This window comes from Triturus cristatus, chromosome 5_2 (assembly GCF_964204655.1).
Source record: "Triturus cristatus chromosome 5_2, aTriCri1.1, whole genome shotgun sequence".
In the NCBI taxonomy this organism is placed as follows: Eukaryota; Metazoa; Chordata; class Amphibia; order Caudata; family Salamandridae; genus Triturus; species Triturus cristatus.
In genome coordinates, this window is record NC_140588.1 from 1,074,241,256 (window position 1) to 1,074,263,398 (window position 22,143).

A 22,143-nucleotide genomic window follows, 5' to 3' on the forward strand; every position below is an offset into this window, starting at 1 on the left:
CGTGATCTGCCTAGTAACAGTCTATAAATAGCTCCTTTGTTTGTCTGGCGCATGCCCAGACTTGACCACATCTGTTATCAGTTAGTCCTTGCTTGACCATGTTTTCGCGAGCTCAGGACATTGTCGTCTCCGCCCACATATTGATTCTGTATCGAAAATGTCCATAAAAGGTAAAGAACTTTGCCTCATGTTGTATCCACCCACTTATGAGCCCCTCTGTTGTGTATAAAAGGGGACCTCATACGCAAGTTCTTTGTGCTACTCTATGCAATACTGAAGAGTGTTGTATGGGTTGTAGGACCACCCTTAAGGGTTAATAAACTCTGTCTTTGTATTTGCAGTTTCCGTGCCAACTTCCTTCTAACTTTTGTTACAGGAGAGCGAACCCTTGTATTCTGCGGGCCTAGCTGGGGCCTGTATTCTTCATCCGAGGAGCTTAAAGGCATACTAGACAAAGAGGGGGCTCTGCCGCAATTCTGCTTTTAGATCTGAGTGCGGCTTTCAACACTGTAGATCATGCTATCTTGACAGATAGGCTTAAGAACGTGGGGATCAAGGACAAAGCTTTGGACTGGCTTACCTCTTTCTTAAAAGACAGATCCTACCAGGTCATGGAAACTGCATGCTTCTCTTATAGTATGCCAGCTATATGCGGGATGCCGCAAGGCTCATCATTCAGCCCCACTCTGTTTAATGTTTACATGAGGCAGTTGGCAAAAACTGTTCAAGAGTTCCGCCTGTCGGCAGTTTCTTATGCAGATGACACGCAGTTGGTCGTTTCCTTTGCAAACGGCCCGAACCTTGAACTCCAGCAATTAGTACCCTGCCTAGAAAAAGTGGCTAAATGGATGACTAACTGCTGTTTGAAATTAAACGGCCATTAGACAGAATTGATGATCCTAGGGAATAAATCAATTACCAGAACGCTGACCAGCTTGCCGGGCAGCATGGGGAATCCTCTTGTCCCCAATTTCCCCATTAATATTCTGGGAATGTGGATAGACAGAGCACTAACAATGGACGACCAAGCACAAAAATTGGCTGGTACTTGTTTCGGACTGCTCAGAATGATCAGGAAGATTCTGGAGCTTATTCCGGAGCATAAGAAGAACGGTGATTCAAGCCTTGATAGTCTCCTGCTTGGATTATGGCAACTCTCTTTATTTGGGTTCACCTAAATATATTATAAAAAAAACTCTGGGTGGTGCAAAAAGCGGCAGCTAGGCTTCTTCTCAAAATTCCAAATCAGAAATCGGTGAGGGAGTCTCTGAAACTGCTCCATTGGCATTTGATGCAAGGATCAAATTCAAATCTCTTTGCATTGCACTGAAGGCAATAAAGAACAAAGGCCCTACTAAAAACAGAGGCTTGTCCTACCCTATGTACCTGCCAGACGCTTAAGATCGTCCCAAGAATGCCTCCTCAGAACTTCTAGAATTAAAAGAGCAAGATGGGGTGGCAGATCATTTGCATACCTGATCCCAAAGCTCTGGAATGACTGGAAAAATTCAAGACAGTTATTCCACCAGTAACCTAATATTGGCACAGTTAACCTGTCCAGTTCTCTTAATCAGTGAGGGAAAGCCCTCGGGCAGCCATGACCTATACAAATCCTAAACATATAACACTATCACATTGGTATATCTCCTACCCAGAGATATCAACACAATACACAAGAATACTTCAAAGCAATCATGTACGTTGCACAAAATACAGTGGTCTCCAGGGGGAGACCAAACCATATACTAAGAAAGTGGAATGCGATCTGCGAAGGAGAATGGGACTTGGACCAGAAGATATAGAGGAGCCGGGTACACAAGGAGCCACCTAAGGTAAGTACCCAGGAACCCCCACAGAGGCTGTGTGCAGAGCAAAAATACAGCTGCATGTCAAACAGAAGTCAATGGTGAAGTCGCGGTTGAAGTATTAGAGAAGAAGGACCCCTCCCGGAGACCCGGAAGAAATCCTTTGGAAGACAGAAGGTTGGAGAGCCACCCCACCCAAAGATGCCCCAGGAACCAGGTTACCTGCTCTCCTTCTTCTAGCCGGTCAGCGCAGTTGGTAGTGCGATCTAGAATGGTGCTGTTACAACTGATCTGGTTTTGTTGCAGGAAAAACACATCCAGGGTACCTCCTACTGTGCCCTTAATAGATGGGGATACAAATTGGTTGCACATGCCGGGTTTACTAAGGGGTCCAGGGGAGTAGGTGTCTTGATGCAAAAGTAATTCCCCTTTCAAATACAATCAGTTTCCCGTGACTCATTGGGCAGATTTGTGACGGTTTCTGGGCAGTGGGAGGGAAGACCGCTTAACGTAACTTCTCTTTATGTGCCGCCCCGGCTACATTCCATTACACTGGCCGATCTTGGGCCACATTTATTAGGTTTGCCAGACGGTGCTGTTTCGGTGGGGGGCGATTGTAATGCGGCACTTAATGGGGATGTGGATCGGCTGCCGCCCAGGGTGGGAGAGTCGGAAGGAAGGTTATTGGGTGAATTTCTGGAGGCATTGGGCCTCATAGATGTATGGAGAACCTGTAACCTACCTCTTTGCAGTACACCTTCCACTCTGGGGTACATGGGAGCCTGTACTGTATTGATTACATCTTCTGTGGAGCCCCCCAGATTCCTATGTTTGGGGGTATTAATTTCCTCCCTAGAGGTATCTCTGATCACTCCCCGATAGTGACATATTATAGCAGCGCCCCCCCCCACACACAACATGAAATGGTACTTAATCCATGGTACCTCAGGATACCAACCATTAGGGAACGACTGATTAAAACTACTCGGAATTACTTTACCGAAAATGATGGGTCAGTGGCGTCTGAAGCCACACTCTGGGAGGCTTATAAAGTAGTTGTCCAGGGGGAGTGGGTGGCGGCAGTTGCTGGTCACAGGAAGGAGAGGCGCAAACAGTTGAAGGAATTAGAAGCAGGGGTATCCGCGCTTGAAGCTGAATTGGTGGCCTCCCATACTCCAGAGACGGCACATAAATTATCCATTAAACAAAACGAATACAGGGATGTTGCTGCAGAGGCTGCTAAGACTCAGTATCGAGCGACCCAGCATCGTATTTATGAGGTGGGGGATAAAGCCAGTACATTGTTGGCATGGTTGGATAAAAGGGAGTTGGCAAATAGATGGGTGGACCAGATAGAGGGACAGGAGGGAGAGGTAATAAGTGACAGGACCGAACTAGCCAGGGCCTTTGCTAGATACTTTGAGCAGGTTTACACATCCAGGCAGTCATCGACCCAGGCTGATTCCGAAGAGTTACTTGCCACCCTGCCGCTACCTACCCTGGACGCTCAAGAGGAGGAGAACCTAGAGGTTGATTTTACAGTCGAAGAGGTTACAAAGGCCATTGGCTTTCTACAGTCGGGTAAAGCTATGGGCCCGAGTGGTCTTCCAATAGAATTATACAAATCCAATGTTACTATCATTGTCCCCTCCTTAATCAAAATGTATGAGGAGAGCCGAGCTCATGGTGTTTTGCCTGCTACGCAACGATTAGCCTCTATTGTAGTGATCTATAAAAAGGGTAAACCGCCGGAGAAATGTAGCTCCTATCGCCCCATTTCTTTATTGGACCCAGAAGTCAAAATCCTCGCCAAGCTCTTGGCACGACGCCTCTCTCCATGTCTTCTAAAACTAATACACCCAGACCAATCGGGCTTTATGCCCACTAGAAATACACCATTGAATCTCCGAAGGTTGTATGGAGTGTTGGCCAGGGCCGCCACTATCCAAGAAGACACCACTATTATGTCCCTTGATGCCAAAATGGCCTTTGATATGATAGAGTGGGAGTTTCTTTTCGCCGCACTTGAGCCAAATGGCTTCAGGGGCTGATTCCGGTCTTAGGTGTGTCTCCTTTATACAGACCCCTTGGCACGGATTTCAGTTAATGGTGCTCGCTCTGTATCATTTGTCCTGGGAAGGGGTATGAGACAGGGTTGCCCACTGTCACCCCTGCTTTTTGCCCTAGCCCTGGAGCCCCAGGCGATCTGGATAAGGGGAGACCCGCTCATTAGGGGACTGAACTGGGCGCCTGATTGGTCCGATAGGATTTCCCTTTACGCCGACGACATTTTGTTGTATCCGGCCAGATCTTCTTTCTCCTTGCGTCATGTCCTCCATATAGTCATTTTATTTCAAAAATATTCCGGGTATACAATCAACGGGGACAAGTCCTTTGTGTATGTGTTGAGTGGGGTCCCTCCGCTTTTACCAGTGGGTTGTGAGGCCAGCATAGTAACGGACATTTTTCAATATTTAGGAATCTACGTTACGCCAGACTCCTCTGTCTTTTACGAACATAACTTGCTGCCCCCCTTGCTTCGTCTCAAAAATGATATCCGTCACTGGAAAACATTGCCCCTTACATTGCTTGGTAAAGCGGCCCTGTATAAGATGATGGCTCTTCCCCGGTTTTTGTATGCTTTGCAGAACACGCCATACTCAGTTCCTCCGCTGTATTTCCAATTAATTGACTCCAAAGTTAGGGCCCTGCTCTGGATCGGGGTGGCCCCCTGTATCGCTCGTACCAAATTGACAAAGAGCTGGTACGATGGTGGTATTGCCCTGCCTGATATCAGGTCTTACTACTGGGCGTCCCAATTAGTTGTTTTAAATCACTGGGTTCATCAACCTGTTTCTGACCCCGCTTATAGAATGGACCGACATGATATGCTGCCTGGCTCCTATCTCAGAGCACTTTATGAGGGTACTCGTTATGTACCCAGGTTTACTTCCACTTCTACTGTGGATATATGGCATAAAGCTACACGGGCGTTGGGATGGAGAGACAAAATAACACAAGTTACCACCCTGCTGGAATCCGGCTGCTTGGGTATACTCTCCCAGCAGCCAGGATTCGATAAATGGGATTTGATAGGCCTTTCTACGGTCGGGGACCTGTGGGGGGGTGATAAAGTGATCCCCTTTACCGATCTGCGGAGAGATTATCAACTGCACGATCGAGAAACTTTCTGTTACCTGCAGGTCAGACATGCATTGCATAAAGCCTTTCCTAAGACCTCGGAGGTATCGGTTTCCTCGCCTCTGGAGGACAAGTTGTTGGACGACTATCTCCCGGAGAAGGCTATCTCACTGACTTCTCGGAAAATCCTCAATAATACTCCAGATGCTCAGGATAAATTGCGGGCTAAGTGGGCTGACGATGTCGGAGATCTGGATGATGACGACTGGAGGGAAGCGCTGGCATCTCCTCGCGAGGTAGCGATCCGTTCACGATTCAGACTCATACAACTCAAATTGTTGCATCGGACGTACTACACTAGCTCTGTACTGGTCAAGATGGGGGTGCTGGGATCCCGCGCTTGCCCGCGTGGTTGTGGCTTAGAAGGTACCTATATGCATCAATGGTGGTACTGCCCTGTCTTACGAAAGTATTGGGAAAAAGTAATTGGTGGTATGATCCGCGTGTGTAAGTCTAAAATAGACGATTCCCCCGGATGTGTCTCCTTAATATATGGGATGCCACGAATTTGTCACGGACCGAGCAGTTGTAGGTTACGCTGGGGTTTATGGTGGCGAAGCGTAACATTGCAAGAACATGGAGTGGTGAAGTTCAGCTATGTCACAAAGATTGGGAGTTAGACATGGATTGGTGCATGCAGGCTGAGAGGGTGGTTTACGAAAGTAGGGGTTGCCCACAAAAATGGTCCAGAATATGGGATCCATGGAACAAACATAGGGGTATGCTGTGTGCCCCTGTTGTCCTTCCTCCCTCCCTAGTGGTAGACGATGAAGACATTTAAGTGCTAAAATGTGAAACGTCAAAGTATGCTCTTTTTGGAATGTTTCCCACAGCCTAAATGTTTATATTCACTGTGTCTTGAGACTCTGTACTGTGAGATTATAGTAATGTGCTGATTTGTATGTTTTATGCTTTATGCTTGAATAAAAAGATTTATTAAAAAAATAGAATGGTGCTGCTGTTGAGTTGCCCAGTGAGGGGTTTGAACTCTATGCTGGAAAGGGCAACGATAGTAGGGATGGAACTTGCTGCGGAAGTCGTTGCACTTCTCAATTCCTACTGCTTTGAGGATATCTAGCTTGGACTTCATTTTTGCCATTTCATCGTCCGCATGAGTACCGAACAATGAATTTCGGCTGAATGGCACGTTCAGTATGCTGTGCTGGGCGTCAGATTTAAGACCTGTCAATTGAAGCCAGGAATAGCTTTGTGCACAGATGCCTTGGGAATGCGCGTGGGCTGCCAGATCAGAAGCATCTCCAGCTGCACTGATGACGTGGCTAGCCACCAGACCACCCGCCTGCAGGATCTCTTGAAAATCCTGTCTGTCCTCCTTTGGTAATTTTTCAGTAAATCTAGACAGAGAATCCCACAGACCTCTGTCGTACCTCCCTAATAGTGCAGAGGCACTGGCAACTTTCAGGAAAAATGTGGAGGTGTTGCATATCTTTTTGCCCAGTGAGTCCATTTGTTTACAGTCCTTATCAGGGAGCACTGTTGATGAGGAGGCTCCTGCATGTACCTTCCTGGCAGCAGCTATTATCATTGAATCAGGTGGTGAATCGGATCTGAGAAAGAGGGGGTCTTGGTCTCTTGGTCAGGTGCTTTGCACTTCTTCAGGATGCGGGAAAGAGCCAACCCTACCGATGACGGTGAGAGAAAAATCTGCATAGCTGGCTCTAAAAGACTAAAGGACCAGCAGTAGGATTGTTCTAGATGAAGCTATGTGATGTAATGTCTCAAATATCACGGAAGCCAATGTGACCAGAGCAGGTATTTCAATATTTAATTTGGCTGCCCCTCTACATAGGGCTTCATTAAAGGTGATGAGATCGACCCCAGGTGAGATCCTTGCTGTAGATGATGCTGAACCAAAGGGGATAATGGACGGACTGTTGAACATTGCAAGCACTCACCCCCAGTCAACTGATCTGGGTTTAATCCATCACTCCGCCACCCCAGTTCAGACATGGCCATTTGTATATCAGTCTGACCCTGTGCCTCATGGGAACAGTTCAGCCCGAACTGCCAAGCCATGTCTTCCCTGGACCGGAAACAAGCATCCTGGGACCGGTTTCTGTAGGCTAGCCTGAATCCAGTGATAAAGTGAGCAAGGGACCCACGTCTGGGCTTACCCTGCCAACTTAGGGCGAACAAAGCAAAACCAAACTGACAGCATTGGAGAGTAATCTCACACTGAAGAGCGAGAAGTGGCAGTGGACCACGTGGGGGACCTATGTCTGTCTCTGCAAGATCTTGATGAGTGAGGTTGGTGAGATCTAGGTGGTGTAGGCCTGAGAGGTGTTCTGGATCGGGATCTCTGTGTAGATGGCATTCTATCTACACAGATCTCTGTGGAGACCTAGGAGTAGCCTAGGAGTAGCTTTTGGGATGAGGAGTATTTGCTGAGATCCTAGATGGAGAATAGGTCTGGGAATAGTTTGATCATGGACTGTGATGGGGCACTCGCCATTCTTTCACACTCTGAAGCCAATGTGGAGAAAGATTGATAGGCTCAGCAGACTCCTGTTCCAGGGCTGGAGATCCCAATGGAGACATTTGGACTTTTGTGATCTCTGATGACAACGATCTTCTCAACGTCGACTTTCTTGGTCTCTACGTAGATCCAGTCCTTTATAAGTCAGCTGGAGCAGGATGCACAGTTCTCGGCGTCAATGAGTGCATCAACGTCAGCCAATGCCGTACGTCCTTGGACGGTGGGCACGAGGTCTGCTTTGCCGGTGCCTACGTCAAACGCTGCTGCGACGGCGAGGACCTCAATGTCGAGCCTTGCGACTGAGATGGCTGCTCCGACGTTGATCTCTTGTGTGCCGTTGAGTGGTGTGACAGTGACTGCTTTGAATCAGGCCTTGATGAAGATGTATACTGTCTCGGCGTCAACGTTCTCTGCGCCGACAGGGCTGAAGATAAAAGTCTCTACAGCGATCTCTCCACCAACTTATGCCTCAACGTCGTTGCATGCTTTGAAGGTCGTTCTGACATCGATCGTGATGCCAAAGGGGAGCACACAGGTATTTCTCAAGACATCTTTGCCCTACATCCTGAAGGCGACGCATAACGGTCCTTTTGGTGTCTCTTCTCCGTCCTTTCGCTGTGTTCACGTCGTTCCCCAGAGGAGGGCTCTTTGAAAGTATCTTGTGAATCTCCAATGTCTCTGGTTGTACCTTTCCTCTCTCTTGAAGGCTATAAAGTCTAATCTTCTCTCAATCTTTCAACTTTCTTCTGGAAAGTTGTTGGCAGTGATAGCACATCTCTGGCTTATGATGTGAAGACAAACACAGCCTACAAACCAAGTACGAGTCCGATTTTGCCATCTTTTTGCCACATGAAGGGCATTTGTTAAACAGAGATGGCATTTTTTGACTGACAAGAATACAATTTCAGTCAGAACAATGGTTAGAAGTACAGTAGGTACTGAAAACCGTTGTGGGAAGGTGAAATACTTTATTTCTAAACAGAAAAGTCAGACAGGAATGTCAAAACCTAAACTCAGGAACTCACCCACCCCCTCTTCCCCTTTAAAGTCTTTTATTATTTGGGTGTTATATACATTTGATCGATTTCTTTTTCAGGATCAGCAGCTGATTATGTTGATCTGTGATATGTCAATTTTTTTTATTATTGTATTGTCTGTATTGTGAATTATATTTTTCTCTCTCAATAAAAACTTTAGGAAAAAAAACTGAAGAGCTCAGAGCCCGGGATCCTCACTGAAGGAGCCAGAAAAATGAAGTGACCAAACTGTCACCTGAGGGGCATGATGAGATTGAGGAGGTCTTAAAAGCATGGCGCCAGTTTTATCTGTTATGTTTTCAATGCAGCCTATTGGCTAACAATGCCTTTTTCTTTCCTTGACTTTTTCCTTTCAAATAAAGGATATGTTAGGCAATTGAATGAGTTCATATTCTGTGATCCAGAAATGTTAAAAGCATATGGTTATTTTAAATGAAACATTCAATGCAACTGGGGCATTGCTTAGCCTATATTTATTAGGCTGCATGTGTATGTATTATTATTAATAAATATGTGGGTTTATACATATATATGTATGTTTTAGGGTACTTTGTACTTTTTAAAGCTTAAACATACATATATATTGTATATGATATGTGCTCCTTGGTCCCAACATGTGGGTGTGACTATTCAGTGCTTATGACTATTGATAAGGATCCTCTGGAAGAGAACTATTATTCCATCCATCCCTTCATACATCCCTCCGTTTAGCCTTTCACTCAGCCATCCATCTTTTCACTCACTCCTATCATTCAGACATGCATCTACCCTGCCTTTCACTCATCCATCCATTGTTTCACTCATCCATCTTTACATACACCCTTTGCTCATCCATCCATATTTTCACTTCATCCATCCTTTTACACTTCCACTCATCCATCCATCCTTACACTAATTCTTCCATCCATCTTTTCTCTCATCATCCATCGATCCATCATTTCACTCCTCCATCCATTCGCCCTTTCACCCATCCATCAATCCACCCTCCCTTTCACTCATACACCCTCTGTTCTTTTCACTCATTCATTCATGCATCTATCCATCCACCATTCATTCCATCCATCATCCATCATTCCTGTCACTCACTCACCCTTCCATGTTTATTATGAGACTTTGTCTGCCAAGCTGCAAACAGAAGAGGCCCATCAAGAACCCTACTCCCTCTGTAGCTGCTAAAGCAGGGAGAAGGCGGAGGGTAACGATGACCCGGATGCAGAAGCTTTACTGCATACTTACCCATTAGTCCACTAGTGCAGAGGCTTAACTGCTCACTTACCTCTTAGTCCACTAGTGCAAATGTTGTCCGCAGCTGGTTCCTTCCTTCTCTTGGGTCTTTAGGTTTGAGAGAAGGAGCACCTTGTGTGCTCAGCTACATAATGCTTTTTTCAAAGTGAAACCAAATGCAGTTTGTTTAATTAGTTGAACACTGCTGGAAAATAAAATAAAGAAAGTAGAGAATAATCCTCGCCTCCAGTCCTGACATAGAATCAGGCTACTATAAAAGTATGCTTAAAAACCTGTACTTATAAAAGTTAATCAACCATTGACAATAAACGCAACAATTCTCTTCCCAGACAATTATCTGAAACATCTAAATTTAATACTGTACTTATTTTACTGACTGCTCTTACTCTTGGATGACACAGAAAGTAATGTTTGTCGGAATTACCTGAATGCTATGTTCTAGCTCTTCATCCAGGGTAGTGATAGTACTGTATAGTTTGTTAATTATTTCGGCCGGATTCAGTGTGCTGTCGTTTGCAACCAGGTCTTGAATGAGGCCTGAAATGAGAAAAGATGCATACAGAGAGTCACTACAGTTAATCGAGGCACAGTAGCAACACTCAGGCTAGTTAAAATGTATATTCTCATGCAGGCTCTTCCACTGCAACATACTTTGAAAGCTAACACATTATATTGGGTGCGAAACCTATTTAACTGCACAAGAAAATAGATACATAGAGGAAATATTCAAATGTGAGACAGTTAGGTCTATTAGATACCCACTTCAAAGACAGTTCACTCCATTTTGTTGCAATAAATTCTTTTGTATTCTGGCAGAATTGGGATTTCATTTTATAAATATATGAGGTGCAATTCATCTGTGTAAGATGGACCAATTCACATAATGACTGCCCAGTTACTCAAGATTGTTAGGTTGAGCTTTAAACATCTCTTGTAAACTTTAGCACTACTTTTCATTAGTTTGTTTCAGTGTCCTTTAAAAATCCTTGCTGGCGAGTGGTCAATCTTTCCTCCTTATGGCACCTTTTTTGCTTTCGTTTCCTCTCACGGAGCACCAACCAAGTACTGTCTCCATACGCTTTGTCTGCTTATCCAGTGTTTTGTGGGACTATTTTCTTCTTTGATTCCTGCTGGTGTTACTGTTTGCAGTCAAGTTCACTTACCTCCCAGTGCTGTCTACAGACTGAGGAATGCAGCATCTAGATCACTGCTTCAGGCTTCCCCCATAAACAGGCATGTAAAGATTGTTCTTTTCTCCTCACATTTGCCTGAGGGCACCCAGTGTGTGCTATCAATCTAGACTTGTTCCAGTCAGGGATCTTTATTTTCTTTCTTCACACTTTGCCTGTGAGCTCACCCTACAGCAGGAGAGGGCGGGGAAGAACTGGGAGTGATGCGAGGGACAGAGAAAACATTAACATTGTGTCTGCTTTTACGCTTTCTGGTCAGGAGCCACTGGACAGAGTTTTGATGTTTTTGGAGATGCTCAGAGAGACATAGTGCATTCAGTGCATGGGCTTCAAGCCTGCCCATCGCTTCTCATTAGTTTTTCTGGGTGCCTTTCCAAATTCCTAACTTATGAATGGTAAATCGTGCCCATTTGTGCCTCCTTTTGGTCTTTCGTTTCTTCCCATAGTGACTGGCCGTGTTACAGGGCTTATTTCACTTCTGCCCATTTCAGTTAGTTTCGAGCACTATTTCTGCTGATTGCTCATTGCCTGCCTCATGTTTTGGAAATGTTGCAAACACGAGCAGCTGACCAGGGTTACTGATTTCCACTCCCAACCACAGTTTCTCCGTGCGTTCTCCCCTTCGCATCTTAGCTTTCGCTTATGATCTACAGTGTCTGGGTCACTGAATTACTCGCTAGCTCCCTTTCACACAATCTTTCGTTTTTAGCATTAATAATGTTTCACTCACTCTAAGCTCTATAGCGCCTTTTCTGTAAACAGGGCTGTGAATCTTGTTCTTTATCTGGTAACAAATCTGGCAGCTGTGTCTCTGTTCCCTGTGGTAATTCCCCTTTCTTAGTCTTCTAAGCAGTGCTGCTGCTGTGTCTCTGTTCCCAGTGGAAATTCCTCATTCGCAGTTCTCTAGCCAGTGCTGCTAGCTGCTTCTCTGGTCCCAATGATAAAGGCGGTGTTATCGTGATACAAAACACAGATGATTATGACAATGAGTGCAAACGCCTCCTGGGTGACAGGACAAACTATCAACTACTCACGACAGACCCTTCCACAGAACTCAAAGCTCGCATTACTAACCTTGTGAGAGAGGCAGAGGATAATGGTCACATTACTAAACATGAGGCAGATTTTTTGACAGCAGGGGATAGTGTAGTGCCCTATTTCTATACCCTGCCAAAAATACATAAAAATAAAATGCCTCCCCCAGGTCGCCCCATTGTCTCGGGCATTGGCTCTCTTCTTGAGCCTCTGTCCCGTTTTTGCGTCTACTTTCTCAAACCTTTAATCCAGAAAACTCCCACCTACCTTAAGGATACTAAGAACCTCCTTAACTTATTTCAATATCTATCAATCGACACTCAAACCACCACATTAGTGACCCTAGACATCGTGAGTCTTTATACGAGCATTCCCCAGGATGAAACCATCAGAGTCCTGGGTGAGGCCCTCGACGGTATAAATTGGGACTACCAAACACCCAAGGAATTTATTCTGGAATGTGCCACTTTGGCACTTAAACAAAACTTTTTTGAATACAAGGGAGACATCTACTTACAGTCAACCGGGACTTCTATGGGCAGCACTTTTGCCCCTAGTGTAGCGGGCCTCTACGTTCATGATTTTGAACGTAGATACATCCAACGTGCTACCAATCCCTACTCCTCTTTCATTATTTTTTGGAAGAGATACATAGACGATATCCTCCTTATCTGGAAAGGTGCGGAGAATGACCTAATGACCTTCTTACAATGGTTAAATACCTTGGATCTTAACTTAAGATTCACCCACACCTGTAGCTCACAATCAGTCGTGTTCCTGGACGTTGTGATTTCTAAGTCCAATGGGTGTCTAACAACCAAAACTCACTACAAACCCACTGCCAGGAATACTCCAGTTATCCAGTATTGGGGTATCTTTCATAGATTCACATGCCTGAATCATTCCCCGTCGCCGAGGCGGGAGTCTCGGTAGATAAAAAAGTAGTGCCAAAAAATAATTAGTAGTAGTAGTAGTAGTAGGCCCAAAGAAAAAAGGCCCTAAGGCCTATATCTTAGAAGCCTATCTACTTCGTTATGTAAAATAACCCAAGAATTGGTAATAACCAATCAGACATCAGCACCCTTCTAGAACCCTCTCAGCAGAGCCAGCTCTCCTCAGATTTTCACCGCACGTCGTGTGGAAGGGAGTCTCCCTGAGTGCCTACTCAGTTTCTTCTTTTCTTCAGTAATGTCTGACAAAAAACCTTTGTTTAGACCCTGCAGGACCTGTGATAAGAAGAGGGTCCATGTAGACGACCAGCATGAGGAGTGTATTTACTGTCTACATCCTAAGCATGTTGCTAAGGACTGTAGAATTTGCCGGACTTTCCCTCCTAAGACCTTAAGGGACAGAGAGGCAAGAGTATTGTTATGGTTGAAATCTTACTCGGCTGAGGAGGATGACAGGGCCTCGACATCTAGCAAGAGAGCTAGATCAATTGATAGTTCTTCCAGTGAAGGGAGAAAACATCATAAGGCCTCTCATGTAACTTCTGACCATTCACAGAAGTCACAAGACTCTGACAGATCCAAGAAGTCTTCAACTACTAAAACCGTGAGTAAATCTCAGGTTAAGACTTTGTCAGTGGGATCATCATATACTATCTCTGTGACTTCTGCTGCTCCTCTGTCGACGGCAACAGTCTCCACTACTTCGATATCGTCACCTATCATGTCTCCTAAGACGTCTAAGACTCCGTCGACAATTGCTTCGACGTCGAGCTTGAAGGAAGTTCTGTCAACGGCATCGTCGATGAGAACATCGACGACGAAGACCCCGTCGACTACGGCGAAGACCCCGTCGACGACGGCAAAGACCCCGTCGACGACGAAGACCACGTCGACGACGGCGAAGACCCCGTCGACGACGAAGACCACGTCGACGACGGCGAAGACCCCGTCGACGACGAAGACCCCGTCGATGGCGAACACGTCGACGACGAAGACCCCGTCGACGACGAAGACCCCGTCGACGGCGAAGGCCCCGTCGACGACGAAGATCCCGTCGACGACGACTATTCCGTCGACGGCGAAGACCTCGTCGACGATGACGCTCCCGTCGACGATGACGCTCCCGTCGACGATGACGATCCCGTCGACGATGACAATCCCGTCGACGATGTCAATCCCGTCGACGCCTCAGAAGGCAGGAAATCCGTCGACGAGGGGAAGCCCGTCGACGAGAGGTTTCCTTAAAGTGATTCCACCAACTACTCATGTTACGCCTATTGCGTACACGCATATTCAGTTAAAAACTTTTCATAAACAGGATTACAGTAATATTTCTCCTTTGCTGCCTTCGCATATCTTGGCCTCATATGCGGAAGGGGATGATTTTGAAGAGGAGGATGATGAGAGTCCTTTCGGAATAGCTAGGCACCCCTCGGAGTTACATATAAAGTGTCAAGAGGTGGATGAGGAAGAAGACTATCATGAGCATGCTTACCAGGAAGGCCTTGCTACACCAGTTTACAGGCATCCCTCAAGGGATTGGGATCGTAGAGAAACGAGTCATCTCCCGCCTACACTGATTCAAGATCTTCAGGCCATGCTGGCGGATTACCGCCAACGCTTTCCTCCACAACAACCTCTTCCTAATTTACAACCGACGGAAGAGTCACATACGGACATTCCAAATTCGCCGCTTCACCCTGCTGGTTTGGGGACATAATCGCACCATGATACCATTTCCTCTGATGAGGAAGATATCGAAGAAGGTGAAGTACCGGATAAAGACACCACTCTGGATCCTTGGGATGATTACATTATTCCCATGCCTTCTCCACCCATTCCGCAGCCATCGGATTCTCCTCCAGAGGATATAGGTGGCTTTCACAATTTAATGCAACGTGCAGCAGTCAGGTTTCAACTACCAGTCACTGTGGAGCATACAGATTGTTTCCTCCATGATTTTAAGGAGGAGCAAAGGAAAATTACCAGAGCAATTCCCATCATCGATTTTATTTGGAATGAGGGGTTCAAAATTATGAAGACACCTGCTTCCGTACCTGCGGTCCTCCCTCGTATTGATAAGAAATATCGTGCTCCTCCAGAAACGCCCTCTTGTCTAATCGGTCATCCCCGACCAGATTCCGTTATATCGCAGGCTGCTCAACAAAAGTCAAAAAATCCGGCTATGCCGATATCAACGCCGCCGGATAGGGAAGGGCGAAGATTGGATCTGATCGGTGTAGGAGAGTAGGGTCTGCAATCCTATGATCACCCAGATTTTTTGCTTTTGCTTCATTGGTTTACGACTTTTCCCGGCTGTGGGCCTGCCGATCAGACCCACAGCCTAGCTGTTCTCTCTCTAAATTAACACACATGTACATTAGGTGCATCCACTAATTGGAACTGGGCCGCCTTGTCAGTCCCTGTCTCAGCATACCACAGGTATCCAGGGCATCGGTGTACCCAGGGCCTACCAGGGGCTGAAGCATGTATTATGCCACCCCCGGAATGGCCGCCCAAATCTGACACAACTGGCTGCACGACAGCTGGGGCCACGTGGTGTAATCACCCGTTGCTGTAGGTGTAGTATTCCTACACCTAAACCCTAAAATGGACACATGGATTCCTATCAGTCACTCCTATAGCAGGCCTTAACAATCCTGGAGGCAGAGTGCAGGGAATCATGTGGGACGGTGCTCTGGCGCGAGCTGAGCCCGTCGACGGCTTGCGGAACCAAGTCCTAATAGCCGTTCCATGGTGACGCGGGCCAACTACTTTTAATGCATTATAATCCTTGCGGTTATTTGCTAACTTTGGCATCGCATCACCTATACATGTCGAGTAAGGTGTCATACGAATGGGAATACGAACCCCTCGCCAGTCCTGGTGACGGGGTTAGCATTCCCCCCTTTTAGAGGGACACGACATGGAAGTAACCTTGAACCCTGGTTAAAGTTGACTCAAGCCTCAGCATCACAAAATGGATGCTGCCACCAGACACAAGTCTGACCTCCTGCTGCTGGGGGACCTTCCAGCAAGGGGAGCTTGGACAAAGGGTTTCCTGTCAAGGGCGGTGTTAGCACCGTCCCAGACAGGGTTTGTGTATTCCAGGTAGGCAGGGCTGAAAGGAAGGTGATTGCAAGTGGCACCCCGGTGCTCACGGTGCATAGCCCGGCTCAGACCAGTTTCGGGGGGCCTACCAGCCCCTGAGCTGGCGCGAAGCCGGACAAAGGATAGGGGTGTAACCACCCCCCTCCTGGCTCCACCCATAGGTAGAACCTAGTCACGGGCCAGCCCCTTTTTCTTAGAATAAAGGTAGGAGCGAGTCCCCTTCCCAAATTGGATAATCAGATAATCGGATAACTCCGAATCACGAACCACTTTCCACGAAAGGAACTCTTGACTATTTCTGAAGACTCTCCCTTGTGGCTAAGGAGTAGCCACCCTGCACCAGCAGGCACCACCTAAGCGCTTGCGGTTTGCTGTACGTCTCTCCTACGGATCAAGACTGCCCAGCTCGACGAGACCCGAGTCCCTGCCATCTCTGACCTTTTACCTGCCTCATCAGCCCAGCTGAGAGTCGTAGGTGTGACGAGACTGCGGGACCGGCCATCTTCAGAACCTGCACGACGCTTATCTAGCACGCCCACCGAGGGACCCTCGAGTGAGTGCACCTAGGGTTTGAGAAGCCCTAACCCTGAGCAGCTCCAGCATCGAAGTCTGCCTCCCCAGCATCCCCGAGATCTGCGTGGGGGCCCTTCCGCTCCTTGTTGTTCACCGCGTTGTTCGACCACTTGCCGACCGGCTTGTGGCCCTCTTCACGACGCACCACGATTGTTTCATCACTGGTCTGGTTGCTCCAGACTGGCTCTTGCTTCCCTCCAACAGAGGAGTACCACGGACCCTCCTGGTCCACTCCCGACGCCATCTTGACTCCCCCGCTTGGGTTGCCACTGCCAAGATCCGCTGCCCCTGCCTGGGCCCAGCATCATCGACAGCAGACACCTTCGTGGGACAGCTCGCCCTCCATCCTGGTCGCCGCCGCGCCTCCTGGTCCGAGGAACAGCCGAGTCCGACGTCACCCACTCACCTGGTCGAGGTGACTTCAGCCGGTACCCTCCTGGTACCCACACGATCGCTGGCTAGCGGTTGAGAACTGAGTCCCCTCTGCTTTCAGGTTTTCCTTCACCACCGATCCAGGCTTGGATCGCTCTGAACATCGTCACTGGTCGCCTGCCAGCAACTTCTTCTTTCAGGCTCCTGAGACTACACGAGGACTCCCGACATCTTGCCGAACTTCACGCAGCCGCAGCCGCTGGGCTAGGTAACTTGAGCATTTCAGTGCTCCATCGCAGGTTCGCTCTACAAGTGTCTAGTTCCTTTTTCGTTTAGTCCCACTGATCGGAACACTCCGGAATCAGTACCTCCAGACTCTATCCATTCGCATTTCCCTGTAAGTGTAGATGGTTTCCCGTGCCCCTCGGGCATTTGTGTAAATTGTGCAACCAGTAGTATTTTCCTAAGAGTTTTGTATTGTGCTTAGCTCCCTGACTCATAAAGAGCCAGGGTAGTCCTGTTATAAATAAATATCCTTTTATTTTCATAACAACTTGTGTGGTGTCCTTTCACTTGGTGTTCAAGGGGTATATGTGATGGTAAACAGCTGGCTTAACACGCCCTCTAGAGTTTAGCCTAAGACTGCTCGTATCCACGCTACTAGGATAGCTGGTCTATAAGGTTGACTTACAACCAATCATCAATAAGGGTCGTTTGGAATGATACACAGTGATCACTAGAATAGTGCGCACTACATATCAGGCCAACTTCTCACATTGGTGAGCAGCGGTTGGGATTTGAGCTTGCTGTTGTTTTACCACACACGTATCCTAAGAATATCGCAGTGAAAGATCACATAAGTACCCAGGTACATATAACTTAACTTAGAATACTCCGAGTTCTACTGAACCGGCTGTTGTAGTGTAACAGGGCTTAGCACACCCTGACTACAACTCTTAGCAAGGGATCAGTAGGTAAACTCATAGTGTAGGTAGGTGCAACACTTACACCTCACTAGAAAAGCATGTCGGTCCACGGAGAGTCTGCAGGGACTCCCTTAGTGGTCAGTGACCCTCCACAGGTCGTGTCACGATATGCAACTCTTAGCTTCAAGGAGATGAGACAACTGTGTGCCTCCAGGAAGCTAAACCAGGGTTCTAACCCTACCATCGCAATACTGATAGGTCTCTTAGAGGCGTACGATGCTAGGAGGTCCTCTAACCCAGGTCCCCCCAGTGCAGATGGGAACATGCCTCCCTTAGAGGGAACCCTCGGTGACCCAGACCTCGACCTCCACACAGAGGAGGAGGACGAGGACGAGTTATCGGGAGACGAGGCAGACAAAGGTCCAGTGGTAGTCGGCAGGCTTACAAGGACCAACTTAAGCAGGCATGAGAATGGAACTGGGGGAGCCCCGGGCCCACGCTCAAGCAGGCTTAACCTTGGGAACGGACGAGCTAGGTCTCTCTCCAGAGGCTCTGGCAGATCGGTTCATACTCATGTCTCTCAGGCACCTTCTCAGAGAGGAATGACTTCCCCTCAGAGGAGGGAGCATGAAGCGAAGATGCGGGAGGTCAATCTGAGGATCGAGCGGGAAGAACTTGCCCTCGCCAAAGAAAGACTTGCCTTAGCCCGAGAGCAGAAATTAAGTGGGTTAGATCCCACTGGTGGCAGCGTTCTCAATAGAGAGAAAGACAGGGGTATAGACACTAGACACCTGAGTAAAATAGTGCCCCCCTTTAAACAAGGGGACGACATCCACAAGTGGATAACTGCCTTGGAGAGGGCCTGCACTGTCCAGTGCGTCCCCCCAAGTCAGTGGGCAGCTATACTGTGGCTTTCCTTTGAAGGTAAAGGAAGGGACAAGCTCCTCACTACAAGAGCTGAGGATGCTAACAACTACCAAGTCCTGAAGAACACACTGATTGATGGGTTCGGCTTAACCACGGAACAGTACCGGGTGCTGTTCCGGGACACCCAGAAAATTCAGTCTCAGGATTGGACTGACTTTGTTGATTGTGCCACTAAGGCTTTGGAAGGCTGGTTACTGGGTAGCAAGGTTACTGATTACACAGGATTGTACAATCTTATCATGCGAGAACAGATTTTAAACAACTGTCAGAACCAATTGTTGCATCAGCACCTTGTCGACTCGGATCTGACCTCTTCCCAAGAATTGGGAAAGAAGGCAGACAGATGGGTCAGAACAAGGGTCAAGCAGAACCAGAATCAGAACCAGGGTGGTCAGAAGAAAGCAGACCAAAAGGGTAACAAGAACGAACAAAATGACCAGAAGTCTTCGACAGGTCCCCAACAAACCAAAGAGGGTGGGGGTCAGGCTTCACAGAAGAAGAAGACTCAAGAAGGCCAGTCAAAAAGGTGGTGCCAATACTGTAAAAGTAAGACTCACTGGTTTAGTGAGTGCACCAAGAAAGGAGGGCAAACTCCTACCACTGCAGCCCCTAAGGCACCTGCACCCCCTAGTACAGTCAGCAGTGGTAGTGCGCCTCCCAAGGCATTAGTTGGGTTAACCTTGGGAACCGAGGGGAGTGACGACTTAGTCGGCACGCTCACTCAGGCCGTCCTTGTCTGTACAGGGGATATGGATATGTCCCCTGATGCCAGTCCCAATACTTTGGGCAAATACAGGCAGACACCTTTGATAAATGGAAAAGTGGCTCAGGCCTACAGGGACACGTGTGCCAGTGTCACCATGGTGACGCCTAACTTCGTGGACCCTGGACAGATCATGCTAGGTACCAGTTACCTAGTGACCAATGCCAGCAACGTCACTACCAATCACAGTATGGCAGTTGTTGATTTCTCCTGGGGAGGGGTAAGTGGCCCGAAAAAGGTTGTGGTTAGTTCAGACCTCCCCGTAGAATGTCTGTTGGGCAATGATTTGGAAACGTCACAATGGTCAGAAGTGGAGCAGAGGACTCACATGGAAATGTTAGGTTTGCCAGCACATGTCCTTGCTGTGACCAGGTCACAGGCCAAGAGATGCCCCACTGAACAGGTGCTGGATCCTGGAAGAACGGACCAGACACCTTCCAAGAAAAGGAGCAGTAAGGGTAAGGCTTCGCCTTCCCCCTTGCCCCAGGTCGTGGATCAAGTCTCCAAGGAGGCTGACCTTAAAGAACTGAGGGAAACTGAGCCGCAAGAGCTTGAACCTGGTCAGGTTGAGTTTCTGGGCTCAGGGGGACCCTCCAGGGAAGACCTGGGGAAGGCACAGTTAGACTGCCCCTCACTTGAACCCCTCAGACAGCAGGCCGCTGCTGAGGCTGCAGGGAACGCCACGGGTACCCACAAAGTGTACTGGGACGATGGACTCCTGTACTCTGAGGCAAGAGACCCCAAACCTGGTGCGACCAGGAGGCTGGTCATCCCCTTGTCTCTGAGAGGTTTCCTTCTCACCTTGGCCCACGAGATTCCCCTTGCAGGTCACTTAGGCCAGAATAAGACTTGGGACAGAATTGTTCCACACTTTCACTGGCCCCACATGTCCGAAGATACAAAGGAGTTTTGCCGCTCCTGTGTCACTTGCCAAGCCAGTGGTAAGTCAGGTGGCACGACAAAGGCCCCCCTCATACCACTACCAGTGGTGGGGGTACCCTTTGAACGAGTGGGGATCGACATTGTCGGACCAATGGAACCCCAGACAGCATCAGGGCACAAGTTTATACTGGTGGTGGTGGACCACGCCACCAGGTATCCTGAAGCTATTCCCCTTAGGACCACTACGGCACCTGTGGTGGCACGGGCCCTACTTGGAGTGTTCTCCAGAGTGGGCTTCCCTAAGGAGGTCGTCTCAGACAGAGGTGCAAACTTCATGTCGGGATATCTGACTGCTATGTGGAAGGAATGTGGTGTCAACTACAAGTTCACCACACCCTATCACCCACAATGCAATGGGCTGGTTGAGAGATTCAACCGGACCCTAAAAGGGATGATTCACGGACTACCTGAAAAGCTTCGGCGGAGATGGGATGTCCTGATACCCTGCCTCTTGTTCGCCTACAGAGAGGTCCCGCAGAAGGGGGTTGGCTACAGCCCTTTTGAGCTTCTGTTCGGACATCCTGTAAGGGGACCCCTTTGTTTGGTAAAGGAAGGATGGGAGAGACCTCTCAGAAAGCCGGCATCAAACATTGTGGACTATGTGCTCGGTCTCCGCTCGCGGATGGCGGAGTACATGGAAAAGGCGTCTAAAAACCTTGAGGCGAGCCAAGAATTACAGAAAGCTTGGCACGACCAAAAGGCTGTCCTAACTGTGTATCAGCCTGGACAGAAGGTGTGGGTGCTGGAGCCGGTGGCCCCAGCAGCACTCAAAGACAAATGGTCTGGGCCCCACACGATCATTGAGCAAAAGGGAGAGGTCACCTACTTGGTAGACCTGGGAACTCCCCGGAGCCCCCACAGGGTGCTCCATGTAAACAGGCTCAAGGCATATGTCGACAGGGAGGGCATGGGCTTGCTCATGGCCACAGATGAGGGACAGGAGGAGGAGAGTGACCCTCTCCCAGACCTGCTCTCTCAGAACCCTGACGATGGATCAGTAGATGGTGTTGTCTTTTGTGGCAGCCTCTCTGGACATCAACAAGAGGATTGTAAACAGGTTCTTCAATCCTTTCGACATATGTTCTCTCTGACACCCAGTCAGACCAAGTGGTGTACCCATGAGGTCGACACTGGGGACAGTCTGCCCGTAAAGAGTAAAATCTACCGGCAACCTGATCATGTCAGAGACTGCATCAAGACAGAGGTGCGGAAAATGTTGGAGCTGGGAGTCATTGAACCCTCGGACAGCCCCTGGGCTAGTCCCGTAGTGCTCGTGCCGAAACCTCACACCCAGGGCGGTAAGAAAGAGATGAGGTTTTGCGTGGACTACAGAGGTCTCAATGCGGTCACTAAGACCGACGCCCACCCGATACCAAGAGCAGACGAACTTATCGACCGGTTGGCCTCGGCCAACTACTTAAGTACGTTTGACCTGACAGCTGGGTATTGGCAAATCAGGTTAGCTGAGGAGGCCAAGCCCAAAACAGCATTTTCTACCCCGGGTGGGCATTATCAGTTCGTGGTAATGCCCTTTGGTTTGAAAAATGCACCTGCCACCTTCCAAGGGCT

General features: G+C 48.2%; 1 protein-coding gene across 2 annotated transcripts in view; it reads right to left on the reverse strand.

The window, feature by feature from the left end:
• Positions 1-22,143, reverse strand: part of LOC146829692 (serine protease 23-like) — a 1,412,546-nt gene that overhangs the window by 655,292 nt on the left and 735,111 nt on the right. For both annotated transcript variants that reach the window (XM_085608396.1, XM_085608399.1), the window contains exon 5: positions 10,210-10,322. In XM_085608396.1, coding sequence (XP_085464522.1) covers positions 10,210-10,322 — 113 coding nt within the window. The remainder of the gene's footprint in view (positions 1-10,209; positions 10,323-22,143) is intronic.